Here is a 17,740-nt window from a genome sequence, read left to right as displayed (position 1 = left end):
CCTCCTGTGGTGATTTGAGTGAATTACAAATCTAGTCTAATGAACTTAAAAGAGTTTCACCCTCCTGTGGTGATTTGAGTGAATTACAAATCAAGTCTAATGAACTTAAAAGAGTTTCTCCCTCCTGTGGTGATTTGAGTGAATTACAAATCAAGTCTAATGAACTTAAAAGAGTTTCTCCCTCCTGTGGTGATTTGAGTGAATTACAAATCTAGTCTAATGAACTTAAAAGAGTTTCACCCTCCTGTAGTGATATGAGTGAATTACAAATCAAGTCTAATTAACTTAAAAGAGTTTCTCCCTCCTGTGGTGATTTGAGTGAATTACAAATCAAGTCTAATAAACTTAAAAGAGTTTCTCCCTCCTGTGGTGATTTGAGTGAATTACAAATCAAGTCTAATGAACTTAAAAGAGTTTGTTCCTCCTGTGGTGATTTGAGTGAATTACAAATCAAGTATAATGAACTTAAAAGAGTTTCTCCCTCCTGTGGTGATTTGAGTGAATTACAAATCAAGTCTAATGAACTTAAAAGAGTTTGTTCCTCCTGTGGTGATTTGAGTGAATTACAAATCTAGTCTAATGAACTTAAAAGTTTCACCCTCCTGTAGTGATTTGAGTGAATTACAAATCAAGTCTAATGAACTTAAAAGAGTTTCTCCCTCCTGTGGTGATTTGAGTGAATTACAAATCAAGTCCAATGAACTTAAAAGAGTTTGTTCCTCCTGTGGTGATTTGAGTGAATTACAAATCTAGTCTAATGAACTTAAAAGATTTTCACCCTCCTGTGGTGATTTGAGTGAATTACAAATCTAGTCTAATTAACTTAAAAGAGTTTTTCCCTCCTGTGGGGATTTGAGTGAATTACAAATCAAGTCTAATAAACTTAAAAGAGTTTCTCCCTCCTGTGGTGATTGAGTGAATTACAAATCAAGTCTAATAAACTTAAAAGAGTTTCGCCTCCTGTGGAGATTTTGTGAATGACACGAGTCTGATGAGCTGAAATGCGCTACTCTTCTCTAAGAGGGTGAGAGCACAAAAACACATGAATAATAACAATGAAACGAATGATTTTTGCCAATTTTTAAAAGAGATCTTAAAAGAGTTTCACTTCCTGTGGTGATTTGAGTGAATTACAAATCAAGTCTAATGAACTTAAAAGAGTTTCTCCTCCTGTGGTGAATTACAAATCTAGTCTAATGAACTTAAAAGAGTTTCTCCCTCCTGTGGTGATTTGAGTGAATTACAAATCGAGTCTAATGAACTTAAAAGAGTTTCTCCCCCCTGTGGTGATTTGAATGAATTACAAATCTAGTCTAATGAGCTTAAAAGAGTTTCTCCCTCCTGTGGTGATTTGAGTGAATTACAAATAGAGTCTAATGAACTTAAAAGAGTTTCTCCCTCCTGTGGTGATTTGAGTGAATTACAAATCTAGTCTAATGAACTTAAAAGAGTTTTGCCTCCTGTGGAGATTTTGTGAATGACACGAGTCTGATGAGCTGAAATGCGCTACTCTTCTCTAAGAGGGTGAGAGCACAAAAACACATGAATAATAACAATGAAACTAATGATTTTTGCCAATTTTTAAAAGAGATCTTAAAAGAGTTTCACTTCCTGTGGTGATTTGAGTGAATTACAAATCAAGTCTAATGAACTTAAAAGAGTTTCTCCTCCTGTGGTGAATTACAAATCTAGTCTAATGAACTTAAAAGAGTTTCTCCCTCCTGTGGTGATTTGAGTGAATTACAAATCAAGTCTAATGAACTTAACAGAGTTTCGCCTCCTGTGGTGATTTGAGTGAATTACAAATCAAGTCTAATGAACTTAAAAGAGTTTCTCCCTCCTGTGGTGATTTGAGTGAATTACAAATCTAGTCTAATGAACTTAAAAGTTTCACCCTCCTGTAGTGATTTGAGTGAATTACAAATCAAGTCTAATGAACTTAAAAGAGTTTCTCCCTCCTGTGGTGATTTGAGTGAATTACAAATCAAGTCCAATGAACTTAAAAGAGTTTGTTCCTCCTGTGGTGATTTGAGTGAATTACAAATCTAGTCTAATGAACTTAAAAGATTTTCACCCTCCTGTGGTGATTTGAGTGAATTACAAATCTAGTCTAATTAACTTAAAAGAGTTTTTCCCTCCTGTGGTGATTTGAGTGAATTACAAATCAAGTCTAATAAACTTAAAAGAGTTTCTCCCTCCTGTGGTGATTGAGTGAATTACAAATCAAGTCTAATAAACTTAAAAGAGTTTCGCCTCCTGTGGAGATTTTGTGAATGACACGAGTCTGATGAGCTGAAATGCGCTACTCTTCTCTAAGAGGGTGAGAGCACAAAAACACATGAATAATAACAATGAAACGAATGATTTTTGCCAATTTTTAAAAGAGATCTTAAAAGAGTTTCACTTCCTGTGGTGATTTGAGTGAATTACAACTCAAGTCTAATGAACTTAAAAGAGTTTCTCCTCCTGTGGTGAATTACAAATCTAGTCTAATGAACTTAAAAGAGTTTCTCCCTCCTGTGGTGATTTGAGTGAATTACAAATCGAGTCTAATGAACTTAAAAGAGTTTCTCCCCCCTGTGGTGATTTGAATGAATTACAAATCTAGTCTAATGAGCTTAAAAGAGTTTCTCCCTCCTGTGGTGATTTGAGTGAATTACAAATAGAGTCTAATGAACTTAAAAGAGTTTCTCCCTCCTGTGGTGATTTGAGTGAATTACAAATCTAGTCTAATGAACTTAAAAGAGTTTTGCCTCCTGTGGAGATTTTGTGAATGACACGAGTCTGATGAGCTGAAATGCGCTACTCTTCTCTAAGAGGGTGAGAGCACAAAAACACATGAATAATAACAATGAAACTAATGATTTTTGCCAATTTTTAAAAGAGATCTTAAAAGAGTTTCACTTCCTGTGGTGATTTGAGTGAATTACAAATCAAGTCTAATGAACTTAAAAGAGTTTCTCCTCCTGTGGTGAATTACAAATCTAGTCTAATGAACTTAAAAGAGTTTCTCCCTCCTGTGGTGATTTGAGTGAATTACAAATCAAGTCTAATGAACTTAACAGAGTTTCGCCTCCTGTGGTGATTTGAGTGAATTACAAATCTAGTCTAATGAACTTAAAAGAGTTTCTCCCTCCTGTGGTGATTTGAGTGAATTACAAATCAAGTCTAATGAACTTAACAGAGTTTCGCCTCCTGTGGTGATTTGAGTGAATTACAAATCAAGTCTAATGAACTTAAAAGAGTTTCTCCCTCCTGTGGTGATTTGAGTGAATTACAAATCAAGTCTAATGAACTTAACAGAGTTTCGCCTCCTGTGGTGATTTGAGTGAATTACAAATCAAGTCTAATGAACTTAACAGAGTTTCGCCTCCTGTGGTGATTTGAGTGAATTACAAATCTAGTCTAATGAACTTAACAGAGTTTCGCCTCCTGTGGTGATTTGAGTGAATTACAAATCAAGTCTAATGAACTTAACAGAGTTTCGCCTCCTGTGGTGATTTGAGTGAATTACAAATCGAGTCTAATGAACTTAAAAGAGTTCAGAAACACTGTGTTTATTTGTGCGTTTATTATGTCGTCGTCTGAGACAGCAGAGAGTAGCTAGCGCTCTGTACCGAAGTTTTTCCGTTTATGGCTACTGTAGAAACATGGCGCACAAAATGGCGGCTTCACTGTAAGAGGACCCTGCGGTGTGTGTAGATAGAAAACGGCTCATTCTAAGCTAATAAAAACATAACGGTTCATTATGTAAGGTCTTTATACACCACTGAAAAGTGATGTATATTATATTGCACTTCTGTCAATAGATCCTCATAAAACACTACACACTGCATCTTTAAGTGTTCTGAATGTCATAGTATCAAATAATAACCGAAAGTTAAAGCAAATGTCATTGAGTATAAGTGAAGTACTAGCTAAACATCTGACAATTGACTGAGCACTGTATATTATATATCATCAGGTAAAATATCTTGCATCTCTCACAAGAAACTGATGTCCAATTTGTGAGTCTTTATTAAAGAATCATTTCAAACGATTCACGAATCAGTGGACTAATGTACAAATTCATACTGTAACGCCCGTGAGTTTGACCATCATGTGTTTATTTGAGTCTAAAAACAGTAGTACATCACTGAATGCATCATGATTTGAACTTGATTTACATGCTAAAGTGACTTGAAATTTGCACAAATCAGATGTTATTGTTAAGTTTGTAAACAGGCTTCTTATTAAAGTCATTGCAAAATATATCCAATGGAAACTCATTCAGTAGAAAACAGTCCTAGAAAAAAAATTAAATTTTTAAAAAGAAACCGAGCAAGGCACATTTGATTGGCTAAAAGTCCCTGAGTGTGTAATTCATTTCCAATCAGAGTCAAAACACCAGAGGGGCGTCGGCCTCATTAGCATATCGATGGAACTTCGGTCCTTTCAGCTTCTCACTGAAACGACTAGGCCCCGCCTCTTTCCGCCACTCAGACGCTGGATAGATGTACCACATGACCACACCAGATGGGTTGATGGACACAACGAAATCTGTGCTGTCCTTCAGCTCAGGTAAGGGTTTCGCCGAAAACACATCGAACACCTGAGAGAGAGAGAGAGAGAGAGAGAGAGAGAGAGAGAGAGAGAGAGAGAGAGAGAGAGAGAGAGAGAGAGATGATCATGTGTCTGAGCTCAATCAGAGCCGGATGTATGTTTGTGAACGCTCACCTCATAGACTCCAGGTGTGTAGCTCAGCGCCTTCAGAGACGTCATGTAGCGAAAGGGCATATCGGACCTCCTGCTGAAGAACACCAGAGCGCTGGCTCCTTTAGAAAGAGGCCGCCAGTACACCTCAATCCCACTCTTCTCCTGAGAGAAACACACAAGCATCGCGTTCAAAACGTGTTCAAAATAAGACACTACAGGAAAAAAATAGCCGGATTTTCATGCACTGCTCAGTTTGGAGCTGTATTTTGCTTCTATAACTTCAGACTAGTGAAAAGAAAACACATTGAAGTGTCAAGAGAGTAAGAGTCATTTACTTCATTCCTGAATGAATCAATGTTTTGAGTGAATCAGTTGGGTGAACCAATGATTCAATGTCCCATTCATAAAGGGAGTCATTTACTTCACTCCTGAATGAATCAGTATTTTGAGCGAATCAATCGGGTGAACCAATGATTCAATGTCCCATTCATAAAGAGAGTCATTTACTTCACTCCTGAATGAATCAATGTTTTGAGCGAATTGGTTGGGAGAACCAATGATTCAATGGCCCATTCATAAAGAGTCATTTACTTCACTCCTGAATGAATCAATGTTTTGAGCGAATCAATCGGGAGAACCAATGATTCAATGGCCCATTCATTAAGAGAGTCATTAACTTAATTCCTGAATGAATCAGTGTTTTGAGAGAGAAAAAAAAAATCGGACGAACCAATGATTCAATATCCCATTCATAAAGAGTAATTTACCTCACTCCTGAATGAATCAATGTTTTGAGCGAATCAGTCGGGTGAACCAATGATTCAATGTCCCATTCATAAAGAGAGCCATTTACTTAATTCCTGAATGAATCAGTGTTTTGAACGAACCAACAACTCAATGTCCCATTCATAAAGAGAGTCATTTAGCTCATTCCTGAATTAATCAATGTTTTGAGCGAATCAGTCGGGTGAACCAATGATTCAATGGCCCATTCATAAAGAGAGTAATTTACTTCATTCCTGAATGAATCAGTGTTTTGAACGAACCAACAACTCAATGTCCCATTCATAAAGAGAGTCATTTAGCTCATTCCTGAATTAATCAATGTTTTGAGCGAATCAGTCGGGTGAACCAAGGATTCAATGGCCCATTCATAAAGAGAGTAATTTACTTCATTCCTGAATGAATCAGTGTTTTGAGCGAATCAATCGGGTGAACCAATGATTCAATGACCCATTCATAAAGAGAGCCATTTACTTCATTCCTGAATGAATCAGTGTTTTGAACGAACCAACAATTCAATGTCCCATTCATAAAGAGAGTCATCTAGTTAATTCCTGAATGAATCACTGTTGAGTGAATCAATCAGGTGAACCAATGATTCAATGTCCCATTCATAAAGAGAGTCATTTAGTTAATTCCTGAATGAATCAGTGTTTTATCAATCAGGTGAAACAACAATTCAATGGCCCATTCATTAAGAGAGTCATTAACTTAATTCCTGCATGAATCAGTGTTTTGAGCAAATCAATCGGGTGAACCAATGATTCAATATCCCATTCATAAAGAGAGTCATTTACTTCATTCCTGAATGAATCAGTGTTTTGAGCGAATCAGTCGGGTGAACCAATGATTCAATGGCCTATTCATAAAAAGAGTAATTTAGTTAATTCCTGAATGAATCAGTGTTTTGAGCAAATCAATCGGGTGAACCAATGATTCAATATCCCATTCATAAAAAGAGTCCTTTACTTCATTCCTGAATGAATCAGTGTTTTGAACAAACCAACGATTCAATTTACCATTCATAAAGGATAATAATTAGATAAATTGTAATCACTTGACATCCATTTGTTAATTTGTATTTGATTATTAATTATAATAAATGATATTATATGTTGTGTGTTATTCACCTTGAGCAGGCGTCTGCCCTGGATGCCCAAGGGGTCCTGATTGATGCCGATCACGACTTTATTCTGCAGGATGGTGCGAGCCTCGCTGCTGATCGTACGCAGATCGTTGGACATGAAGAGAGGCGCGGCCATGATCGCCCACAGCGCCATCTGAGCGCGCGATTGGTCCATGCTGAGGCCGAAGTCTCCAATGAGCAACTGAGGATGAGGATACAAATGAGTATAAATCACGAGCAAACACTCCTGAGGTTTTCAGTGGTGATGACGTCCTCACCATGTCGGGGTCGTTCCACCGGCCCGGTCCGGCCGCAGGCTGCAGGACGTCCTGATTTTTGAAGAACCAGTCCACGATGCCCAGCACGCTGTCCCATGAGTCCTGGATGTCAGCATAGTTACGCCACAGGTTACAGATCTGACCCAGCTGAGTGTAGTCCACCTGAGAAACAAACACATTAACAGTATAAGACATTCCATATGTACAGTCAAACCAAACATGATCCAGACGGCAGATATAATGTTTGACTAGTGTGTGTGCAGGACACTACAGTTCATTTATACAAGTTAGGAGAGCAAAATAAAGTAAACCGTGAGATATCACACCCAAGAATTCTTCATACAGTGACTACCAGTGAAACTGGGAGCAAAATGATTCAGACACTTTGACCTGAGTGTGTTTTCTTTTTTAATAGTGGCAGGCACCGAATGAGCGGAGGCTGCTATTGAAATCGTTAGATTTCTTATTATATTATTCCGCCATTGGAGTCTATGGCAGCCCATGAAATTTGGTACACTGATAGAGGACAGTACCAATAGTAACCACACCAAATTTGGAGTCTCTAACTCATTCCCTCTAGCACCACCACCTGTCCAAAGTTTCACTCATATTTGCTAATAACTTTTGAACCCTAAGTGCTAGAAACAAAGCTCATGACGATTCGATCACACCCTATGAAGCCATTTTCCGTCATTAAAAAAAATCCCGCCATTTTGAATTTTCCCAAGAAACTACTTTTGCGAACTCGTCCTAGACGGGTTCTCCGATTTGCTGGAAAATTTAACCAGATCATCTTCAGGCGGTGCCAACAAAAAGTGATGGAATTCAAGTTGATTTGTCAAATCGTTGTCGATAAACTTGCAAACAAATTGTATGTAGCGGTTGCGAAAATACACATAAGGTTGTATCTCCGCAACGCTTTATCGTATTCAAACCAAACTTGGTACATGTCATCACAAGCATGACCTGAATACGAAAAATGGCTATTTTGCTTATAACTTCTGAACCGTTTGTTCAAAAATAATAAAAGATCATGCCTAAAATTACACACATGTATGGGCTTACTGCGAGGACACATAAACAATGGTGTGATTGTGCCTCTTAGTGGCGCTATAATAGAACAAAACATGAAATTCCCATTGACTACAATGCATTTTTCAGCCTTTTTGCCTAAAATCATCTTAAAATGTGTTTAATTGCTCATTGCTGCAGTTGATCTGACACTCACAGACATTTTGGCATGTCTTGTCTTCTTTGCGCTTGGCCCCGGTAATGCTGCTTGCAGATATATTTGCTAATGTGACCTTTGACACCACAGACTGAAGTAAATGAAGCATTGCTTGGTCATTGGTTGAGCTGAATTGGTATTATCTAATTGTGTCGTTAAATTTAACAGCTGATTGTAAAACCTTTCTATCAAAGTTATCTGACATTATCAAGATGAGTTTGCTCTGACAGTTTAACTCTGAGTTATTGTCATATTTTATTATTACCATTTTCTAAACTATAGCGAATAAACTGTGATCATGTGAGAAATGTTGAAGGTATATGAATAAATTGTGGTTTGACTGTATATCCCACAATACCATGCTTCTGTTGTATAGAGGACGAAACCTGCAAAAACCATAAATAAATACACAAATAAATATTCTACATACATACACATTTATAATATATATATATATATATATATATATATATATATATATATATATATATATATATATATATATATATATATATATATATATATATAAAAATGTGCAAATACATAAATCCACATATTTCTGCCCAAATATATAAATAAACGTACAAATAAATACATAAACCCACATATTCCTGCATAAATAAATATATAAATAATTAAATGTGCGCAGAGATAAATAATTAAATAAATAAAATTAATGTTGGGGGAAATAATACAACTTTTAACTTTTTATTTCCCCCAACATTTGTTTTATTTATTTAATTATTTATCTCTGCGCACATTTAATTATTTATATATTTATTTATGCAGGAATATGTGGATTTATGTATTTATTTGAAAATTTATTTATATATTTATTAATGAAAGAATATGTGGATTTATGTATTTATTTGCACATTTATTTATATATTTATTAATGCAGGAATATGTAGATTTATGTATTTATTTGCACATTTATTTATATATTTATTTTAGGGCTGTCAAAAGATTAATCGCGATTAATCACATCCAAAATAAAAGTTTGTGTTTACATAATATATGTGTGTGTACTCTGTTAATTATTATTTATATATAAATACACACACATTCATGTATATATTTAAGAAAAAAATATTATTTTTATATATAAAACATTTATATTTATATATATTATAGATTATATAAATGTATATACAGTATAAACATGCAAATATTTCTTAAATATATACATGAATGTGTGTGTATTGATATATAAATAATAATTAACAGAGTACACACACACACATATATTATGTAAACACAAACTTTTATTTTGGATGCGATTAATCGCGATTAATCTTTTGACAGCCCTAATTTATTTATGTAGAATTTTGTGTATTAATTTATTTATTTGCATATTTATTTATTGTTTTTGATTTCGTCCTCCATACTAGTTGGCGTTACTATAGTAAATCCATGGTAATAACAGAAATGGCAGCGCTTACCGGTTGGCCAAACTGGTATCGACCTCTAACAAAACTTAGTTTGCGAAATTAATCGCGAGCAGTGCAACTCACTTTAGGAGGGAGACCGCCCTGGTAGGCGGGCCAACTGCAGGAGTAGCCAATGGGACGGCCTGTAGCATTGAGGGCCTGTGACATCATTGGGTAGCCTGTATTTAAATAACCACAAGATGAGATGATGAGAACAGGAGCACAGCCCATAGCAGTCTTAAATCTTAAAAAGGACCTTTTATCATTTTTATAAGTTTGTAGACATTTAATGACACATTCCTATTAATAAACGTCTGTATTTTAAAGGTGCAGTGTGTAAGTTTTAGCGGTATCTAGTGGTACAACCGCTCACCCCTCCCTTTCGAAGAGAAGCTACGGTGGCCGACACAGGACAAACATGTCGTCGTCTGAGACAGCAGAGAGTAACTAGCGCTCTGTAGAGAAGTTTGTCCGTTTAGGGCCACCGTAGAAACATGGCGGCGCAAAATGGCGGCTTCCCTGTAAGGGATATGTAGATAGAAACGGCTTATTCTAAGGTAATAAACACATAACGGTCTTTATACACCAGTTATGCATATTATATTGCATTTCTGTCAATAGATCCTCATAAATATTACACACTGCACCTTTAATCAAGAAAATTAACGCATGTTACACAGTTAAAGGGTTAGTTCACCCAAAAATGAAAATTCTGTCATTAATTCCTCACCCTCATGTGGTTGGACACCCGTCAGACCTCCGTTCATCTTCAGACACAAATGAAGATATTTTAGTGTAAATCTGATGCTGAGAAAGGCTTCAGATAGGCCTCCATTGGCATTCAGTACATTTACACTCACAAGACCCATAAAAGGCACTAAAAACGTTGTTACAAAGTCCATCTCACCACAGTGACTCTACAATAATATTACGATGCGACGACAATAGTTTTTGTGCACAAAAAAAAAATCAAAATAACACCTTTATCCAGCTTGTTCTTGTCTTCCGTGTGTGTCTCCACGACGCATGTGTGAGAATATGACGCAGATCCGGCGTTCGGACACATGACCCAGAAGAGATTTGTTTACGAGCAGAGGAAGACGCGCGTGTCTAAGCTGTTGGATTCTACACTGATCGTGCTTTAGGTCTCGCCGTAGTGCTCAAAATGGGGCTAAAGTGTGTATTTCATGGATTCCCGAACGCCGGATCTGCGTCATATTCTCACACATGCGTCGTAGAGACACACACGGAAGACAAGAACAAGCTGGATAAAGGTGTTATTTTGATTTTTTTTTGCGCACAAAAACTATTGTCGTCGCTTCGTAAAAATATTGTAGAGTCACTGTGGTGAGATGGACTTTGTAACGACGTTTTTAGTGCCTTTTATGGGTCTTGTGAGTGTAAATGAACTGAATGCCAATGGAGGCCTATCTGAAGCCTTTCTCAGCATCAGCTTTACACTAAAATATCTTCATTTGAGTCTGAAGATGAACGGAGGTCTGACGGGTGTCCAACCACATGAGGGTGAGGAATTAATGACAGAATTTTCATTTTTGGGTGAACTGACCCTTTAATGTAACGGCTGGAGCAGTGTGTTGTGATTGTACCATAACCGCCAGTCTCAACACACTAACTAGCTCAAGCAGGCCCCGCCCCTTTATTCTGCGCATTAATTATTTAAACGGGGAATATTGTGACGTGTTGGTTGTTGTACCTTGTTCCTGGTAGGTGGAGTTTGAGTAACACCCGTCCAGCTTGAGCATGTCGATGCCCCAGTCAGCAAACGTCTGGGCGTCCGTCTGGACTTTATCCAGCGTGGTTCCCGGGTATCCGCCGCACGTGTGTGTGCCCATGTCCCCGTAGATGCCCAGCTTTAGCCCGCGGTCATGGATGTAACGCGCCAAATGAGGGATGCCATGTGGGAACCTGCAGATTGCACAGTCACATGAGATGATGGGGTAATGCATGTGTTCTCAGCAGAGGTGGACAAAGTACACAACTCCATTACTTGAGTAAAAGTACTATTCGTTAAATATTACTCCATTACAAGTGAAAGTTGTAAAGATAGATTTTTACTTAAAGGGTTAGTTCACCCAAAAATGAAAATTCTGTCATTAATTCCTCACCCTCATGTCGTTCGACACCCGTCAGACCTCCGTTCATCTTCAGACACAAATGAAGATATTTTAGTGTAAATCTGATGCTCTGAAAGGCCTCCATTGGCTCAATGCACTTTACACTCTCAAGACCCTTAAAAGACACTAAAGACGGCGTTACAAAGTCCATCTCACTACAGCGGCTCTACAATAACTTTATGAAGTGACGAGAATAGTTTTTGTGCGCAAAAAAACCCTAAATAACGACTTATATAGTGATGACGATTTCAAAACACGGCCTCATGAAGCTTCGAAGCGTTATGAATCAGTGAGTCGATTCAGCAGTTTGAATCGCCAAATTTCAGCAGTTTGGCGGTTTGACACGCGATCCGAATCATCATTCGGCTCAGTGATTCATAACACTCTTAACCGCTGAATCGACTCAAAAACTATTCTCGCCGATTCATAAAGTTATTGTAGAGCCGCTGTAGTGAGATGGACTTTGTATCGACGTCTTTAGTGTCTTTTAAGGGTCTTGAGAGTGAACCGTGCATTGAGCCAATGGAGGCCTTTCAGAGCATCAGATTTACACTAAAATATCTTCATTTGTGTCTGAAGATGAACGGAGGTCTGACAGGTGTCGAACGACATGAGGGAGAGGAATTAATGACAGAATTTTCATTTTTGGGTGAACTAACCCTTTAAGTACAGAAGTACTTGCTTTTAAAAGTACTTAAGTATCAAAAGTAAAAGTAAACGCATTCTTTTATTATCGTTGCATTGTTGTATGAATGCACGCTGTTCCATCATGGTGGTTTAAGCCATTTTTAGTTTTAATTGACTATAATAAGATTTTAGTAGATGTGACTTTCAGTATTTGTGCTCTGGCGTCTGAGAGGCAGCTTTCTGTGTGCACTTTCGTGTCGCGCACTTTTTCAGACTTATCCACGTCTGCTCTTCTGAATTGTAACTTTTAAGTATGACTGTGCTTGCGCGCACTGTGTCTGGGAACTGCCGCCGTCTATTTTGCCATCAATTGATTAGTGTTCAAAAAATACTTGGAAATCATTGACCTTCATGTGATCCTACAAGAGTGATTACTGATAGGCTGTCTGAAAAACAAACAAAAATCATGTTTTAAAGAAGAAAACAAATCACCCACTGACTTTCAAAGCGGCTACGACGTTCGACTTCGAGGGCCTTGATAGAAATGTAGTGGAGTAAAAAGTACGATATTTGTCTTTCAAATGTAGTGAAGTAAAAGTCATAAGTTTCCAGAAACAATATTACTCAAGGAAAGTACAGATACTCAAAAAGGGTACTTAAGGACAGTACTCAAGTAAATGTGCTTAGTTACTGTCCACCTCTGGTTATCAGGAGGTCAGAGGTCAGCACCTTTTGGGGTCGGCCTGGAGTCGGCCCTGATCATCTCTCTCCATGGAGGACCAGCAATCGTCGATATTGATGTAGACGTATCCCAGCTCTCTCCATCCGTCCTCGGACAGTCTGTCCGCCATGTCTGAGAACAGCGTCTCGCTGCAGGACGTCACGATTCACTCATTTACTTCAGTCAACATTAAAGTAGAAATATTAGATGAAAAACTTCAACTAAAAGAAAGTTGGAAATGTTGCCGTGGCAATAAACTGAAATAAATCAAAGCTGAAGCAGTAAAATTATTGAACTAACTAAAACTGCAATTAAAATAAAACGTATAAATATTAATAAAAACTATAATAGTAAATAAATAACACCAAAAATATTTTGTTAATTAAAAAAAGCTGAAATTAAATATAAATATTAGATGAAATCCTAAATAGTAAGATAAAAAAGAACACAATAAAATGATTATAAAACACTTAAATTAAAATAAAAACAGAAAATATAAAAATAGAATCTAATTTAAAATATTAATAAAACTATAATAGTATATAAAAAACACTAAAAATATTTTTGTTAAATTAAATAAAGCAAAAAAATTAAATAATAAAAACTACAAAAGTATATAAATAAAATAATATTTAAATAATAATATTATATAAATAATACTGTATTAAAAAATGTATTATAATACTATGGTAATATTAAATAAATATAATATTTAAATAATACATAATTTTGTTAATTAAAAAAGCTGAAATAAAATATAAATATTAGATAAAAAATTAACTAAAAAATTTGATGCAAAATAAACTGAAATAAATTAAAGTTACAATTATTAACTAGAAATAAATAAAAACTTAAACTTAATTTAAAATAAATAAAACCTAAATAGTAATATTTACTAAAAGAACTGACAAAAATGATTACAAATAAACTAAAATTAAAATTAAAACATAACATATAAATATTAATAAAAATTATAGTAGTATATAAATAACACTAAAATATATTTTTGGTAAATGAAATAAAGCTAAAATTAAAAATATGATTAAGAAAAACGTAAACTAAATGAACATGATAAATGCTGCTTTGGCAACAAGTTGAAATAAATTAAAGGTGAAGCAGCAAAAATATTAACTGAAAACAAATAAAACTAAAATTAAATTAAAATTAATTAAACCTAAATAGTAACATTAAAAAACTGACAAAAGCATAATTTTTTTAACATAACATAAATATTAATAAAAACTATAATAATATATAAATAATACTGTATTAAAAAAGAATTATATAACTATAGTAATATTAAATAAATATAATATTTAAATAAATATATTTGTTAATTAAAAAAAGCTGAAATAAAATAAAATATAAATATTAGATAAAAAAAAACGAAATAAATGAAAATTAGAAATGTCGAATAAACTGAAATAAATTAAAGTTGAAGCAGTAAAATTATTAACTGGAAATAAGTAAAAAATAAATTAAGCCTAAATGAGTAAAAGAACTGACAAAAAAGTTCACAAATAAACTAAAATTAAAATGTTAATATTAATAAAAACTATAATAGTATATAAATTAAACTATATGTGTTAATTTAAAAAGCTGAAATAAAATAAAATATAAATATTAGATAATAATAGAAATAATAGAACTTCACGTTTTGTTCTATTATAGCGCCACTAAGAGGCACAATCACACCATTGTTTTTATGTGTCCTCAGAGTGAGCCCATACATGTGTGTGTCAATTTCAGTGAAAATATCTCATTTCGTTTTGGAGTTATAGACATTTATATGAAAAAACACGTAAAAAATAACTGCCACCTGAATTTGATTGAATTTTACTCCCCCTTACTATCAATATTTTGACATTTGGGCATTAGCGTTAAGCTATCGACCTATGTTTCTGAACTTCTGACGCTGGTTTCGTCTTGATCAGACTTGCGGTTTCGATGATATCAGCTAACGTTTTATAAGCGCTAAATTACAACGCTGCATTAACCATACGCCGAAACCTGGCAAGTCTGGTATCGTTGGACTCGGCAAGGATTCAGGAGACAAAAAAAGTTACTCCCGTGAAAATAAGTCTATCACACCCAGAGTTATAAGCATTTAAAAAAACTCCACTAGGTGGCGCTGTTTCAGAACTTCTCAGGCTCTTTCAGGGCATTGTTCTGATGACCCATCCGGTTGTTAAGTCTGACGTCACACAGCAGCGCTTCCGGGTCCAAACGCTCTCTCATACCACAAGAAAAACAACAATCGGTGTTAATATACACACACAATGTGGTGTAATACTACAAAAAAAATTATTTAATCATAACCTTTATCTCCATACCAAAATTCCAGATGGCCAGACAGTGAATCATCTTTTATAAATCGTTAAAATATTAATGTCTGCGATGCTGTAAGCACAGAGACTGTTGTGTAGACTGCAAGTATTTAAAATGTTTAACTTTTTTAAATGTTTGATGTTTAATATGAATAAATAGCGCTCATAAACGGCCGTCGATGGCATTCTCAAGTGGAACGAGTTGAGGCTTGGACCCAGAAACGGCGTTCTTTACGTCACGACTTAACAAGCGGATACCGAGTTTCATAACAATCCGTTCAGGTGTTCATAAAATACAGCATTTTAGCACATAATTCAAGATGGCTGACAGCCAAAATGGCCGATATGGTAATCAGTTATGATTTTTGGAACGGTTCAGAAATTATAAGCAAAAATAGCCATTTTTCGTATCTCCGGACCAGTAGGTGGCGCTGCGCTGAAACGCTGCATGTAGCCTCAGGTCATGCTTGTGATGACATGTACCAAGTTTGGTTTGAATACGATAAAGCGTTGCGGAGATATAGCCTTACGTGTATTTTTGCAACTGCTACATAAAATTTGTTTGTGCGTTAATCGAAAACGATTTGACGAATCAACTTGAATTCAATCACTTTTTGTTGGCCCCGTCTGAAGATGATCTGGTTCAATTTTCGTGCAAATCAGACAAACCGTCTAGGACGAGTTCGCAAAAGTAGGTTTTTTGGAAAATTCAAAATGGAGGGAACTTTGTTTCTAGCACCTAGGGTTCAAAAGTTATTAGCATAAATATGAGTGAAACTTTGGACAGGTGGTGGCGCTAGAGGGATTGAGTTAGAGACTCCAATTTTGGTGTGGTTTCTATTGGTACTGTCCTCTATCAGCATACCAAATTTCACAACTTTCCCGCAAGCGGTTCTATGGGCTGCCATAGACCACAATGGCGGAATAATAATAATAATAAGAAATCTAACAAAAGGAGCCTCTGAAAAACTATAATCTAAAAATGAAGAGACTATATGAGTGAAGACCGTGCCGCTGTACCTGATGCAGTTCTGCGGGTCGTTCTGACAGTCGATGTCGCAGCGGAACCGTTCCCACGCCAACCAGCCCATCGGCGGGGTCCTCATCAGACCGTTGTCCAGAGCCAGGGTGGCCGCGGAGAACGCCAGAACAAGAGTCAGTGCTGACCGCTGCATCTCTGAATCATCCACACCACAATATCAACAGCTATTCTCAAGGCAGGACATTCTTAATAAACTTGTTAGAGACTTCCTTGTGATAACAGGAAGTGAAAATGTCTTTTTATGTCAATAATACAGCGCTTTACAGAAGATAATAGTGACAATATTTAGATCAATGTCAAATAAGAAACGGTGTGATGTGATTCCGTTTGTCCAAATGTAGCAATTTTGTAAACAAATGCAATTTGAATGTTTGACAGAGACGCTGAGAAACCAACACAATATTAAACGTGTTAATATTTTGCATTAATAAAGCTTTGCAACGAGTTTAAATGTTGTAAACATCATGAGAGAAACACCTGAACTCACCTGTCAGTGTCACATGATCACATGTGACACACACACACACACACACACACACACACACAAACAGGTAATTAGTAAACTTCCTTAATAACCCTAACCTTAATAAACCTTCCACACTTTCTCACACATACTGGAACAAACATCGATATTAATCAAATTTTTAATAACGCATCATCACAGTAAATGAGTCTTACTTTGACTTCCTGTTAGACACACTTCCTGCTAGAATGCACGACACGAATCTCTATATGCATTGCATACATTACAGCCTATATAAGTGAACAATGGTTTAAATCTCCACGTGCATCGACATTATATCGAGCTGCATTAATCAGATGAATATGAATAGAGTGAAATCTTGAATGAAATGACGTGTGTGTGAGTGATTATGGTTTCATCACTCACCGGATCTTCGATCTTCTCTCACTCCGAGTTAAATATCAGTGCTGTCTGTGAGCGGATCGGTCCGGTTCTGCTGCTGGAAACAGCTCTCTCTCCCTGTGTGTGTGTGTGTGTGTGTGTGTGTGTGTATCCAGCCGGTCACGTGACCGCGCTCATGTCATGTGACGCAGCATCAGCTGACCGCACACTTGAGGAAGTTCCGCATATATACAAAACATTTCACTTTTAAGCAGAATTGTTGGGATTTTAAAAGGAGAATCAGGTAAAGTATTAGAGCCTGTAATATTATATTATTAAATCTTAAAGTAATATAGTAATATTAAAGTCCCCATGAAATCAAAATGGACAGTGCTTATATTTGTATTGATTAATGCAATATTTAGGCTATTTTTAAATGATTTATCTGATATCCTCGTAGTCTTGAATCAAAATAACTTCCCTTCTTGCAGAAACATCAAGTAG

The 17,740-nt window shown here is 36.0% G+C and overlaps 1 protein-coding gene across 2 annotated transcripts; it reads right to left on the bottom strand.

Annotated features, from left to right (window-relative positions):
- Positions 1–3,995: 3,995 nt before the first annotated feature.
- naga (N-acetylgalactosaminidase, alpha) lies at positions 3,996–17,441 on the bottom strand. 2 transcript variants are annotated; one of them, XM_079817335.1, is made up of 9 exons: positions 17,282–17,441; positions 16,371–16,527; positions 13,032–13,172; positions 11,255–11,466; positions 9,625–9,719; positions 6,883–7,044; positions 6,609–6,806; positions 4,717–4,857; positions 3,996–4,591 (listed from the first exon to the last, which is right to left on the bottom strand). In XM_079817335.1, the coding sequence occupies exons 2-9, from the start codon at positions 16,523–16,525 to the stop codon at positions 4,379–4,381; spliced, it is 1,317 nt and encodes a 438-aa protein (XP_079673461.1). In that variant the 5' UTR covers positions 16,526–16,527; positions 17,282–17,441; the 3' UTR covers positions 3,996–4,378. The 2 variants fall into 2 exon arrangements, with proteins under 2 accessions (XP_079673461.1, XP_079673462.1); XM_079817336.1 differs by having other exon boundaries at positions 4,086–4,591; positions 13,032–13,200; positions 17,282–17,404.
- Between the last annotated feature and the right edge of the window lie 299 nt (positions 17,442–17,740).

This window comes from Gobio gobio (assembly GCF_949357685.1).
Source record: "Gobio gobio genome assembly, chromosome: 5".
Taxonomy (NCBI): Eukaryota; Metazoa; Chordata; class Actinopteri; order Cypriniformes; family Gobionidae; genus Gobio; species Gobio gobio.
This window is presented reverse-complemented; position numbering and strand designations above follow the sequence as displayed.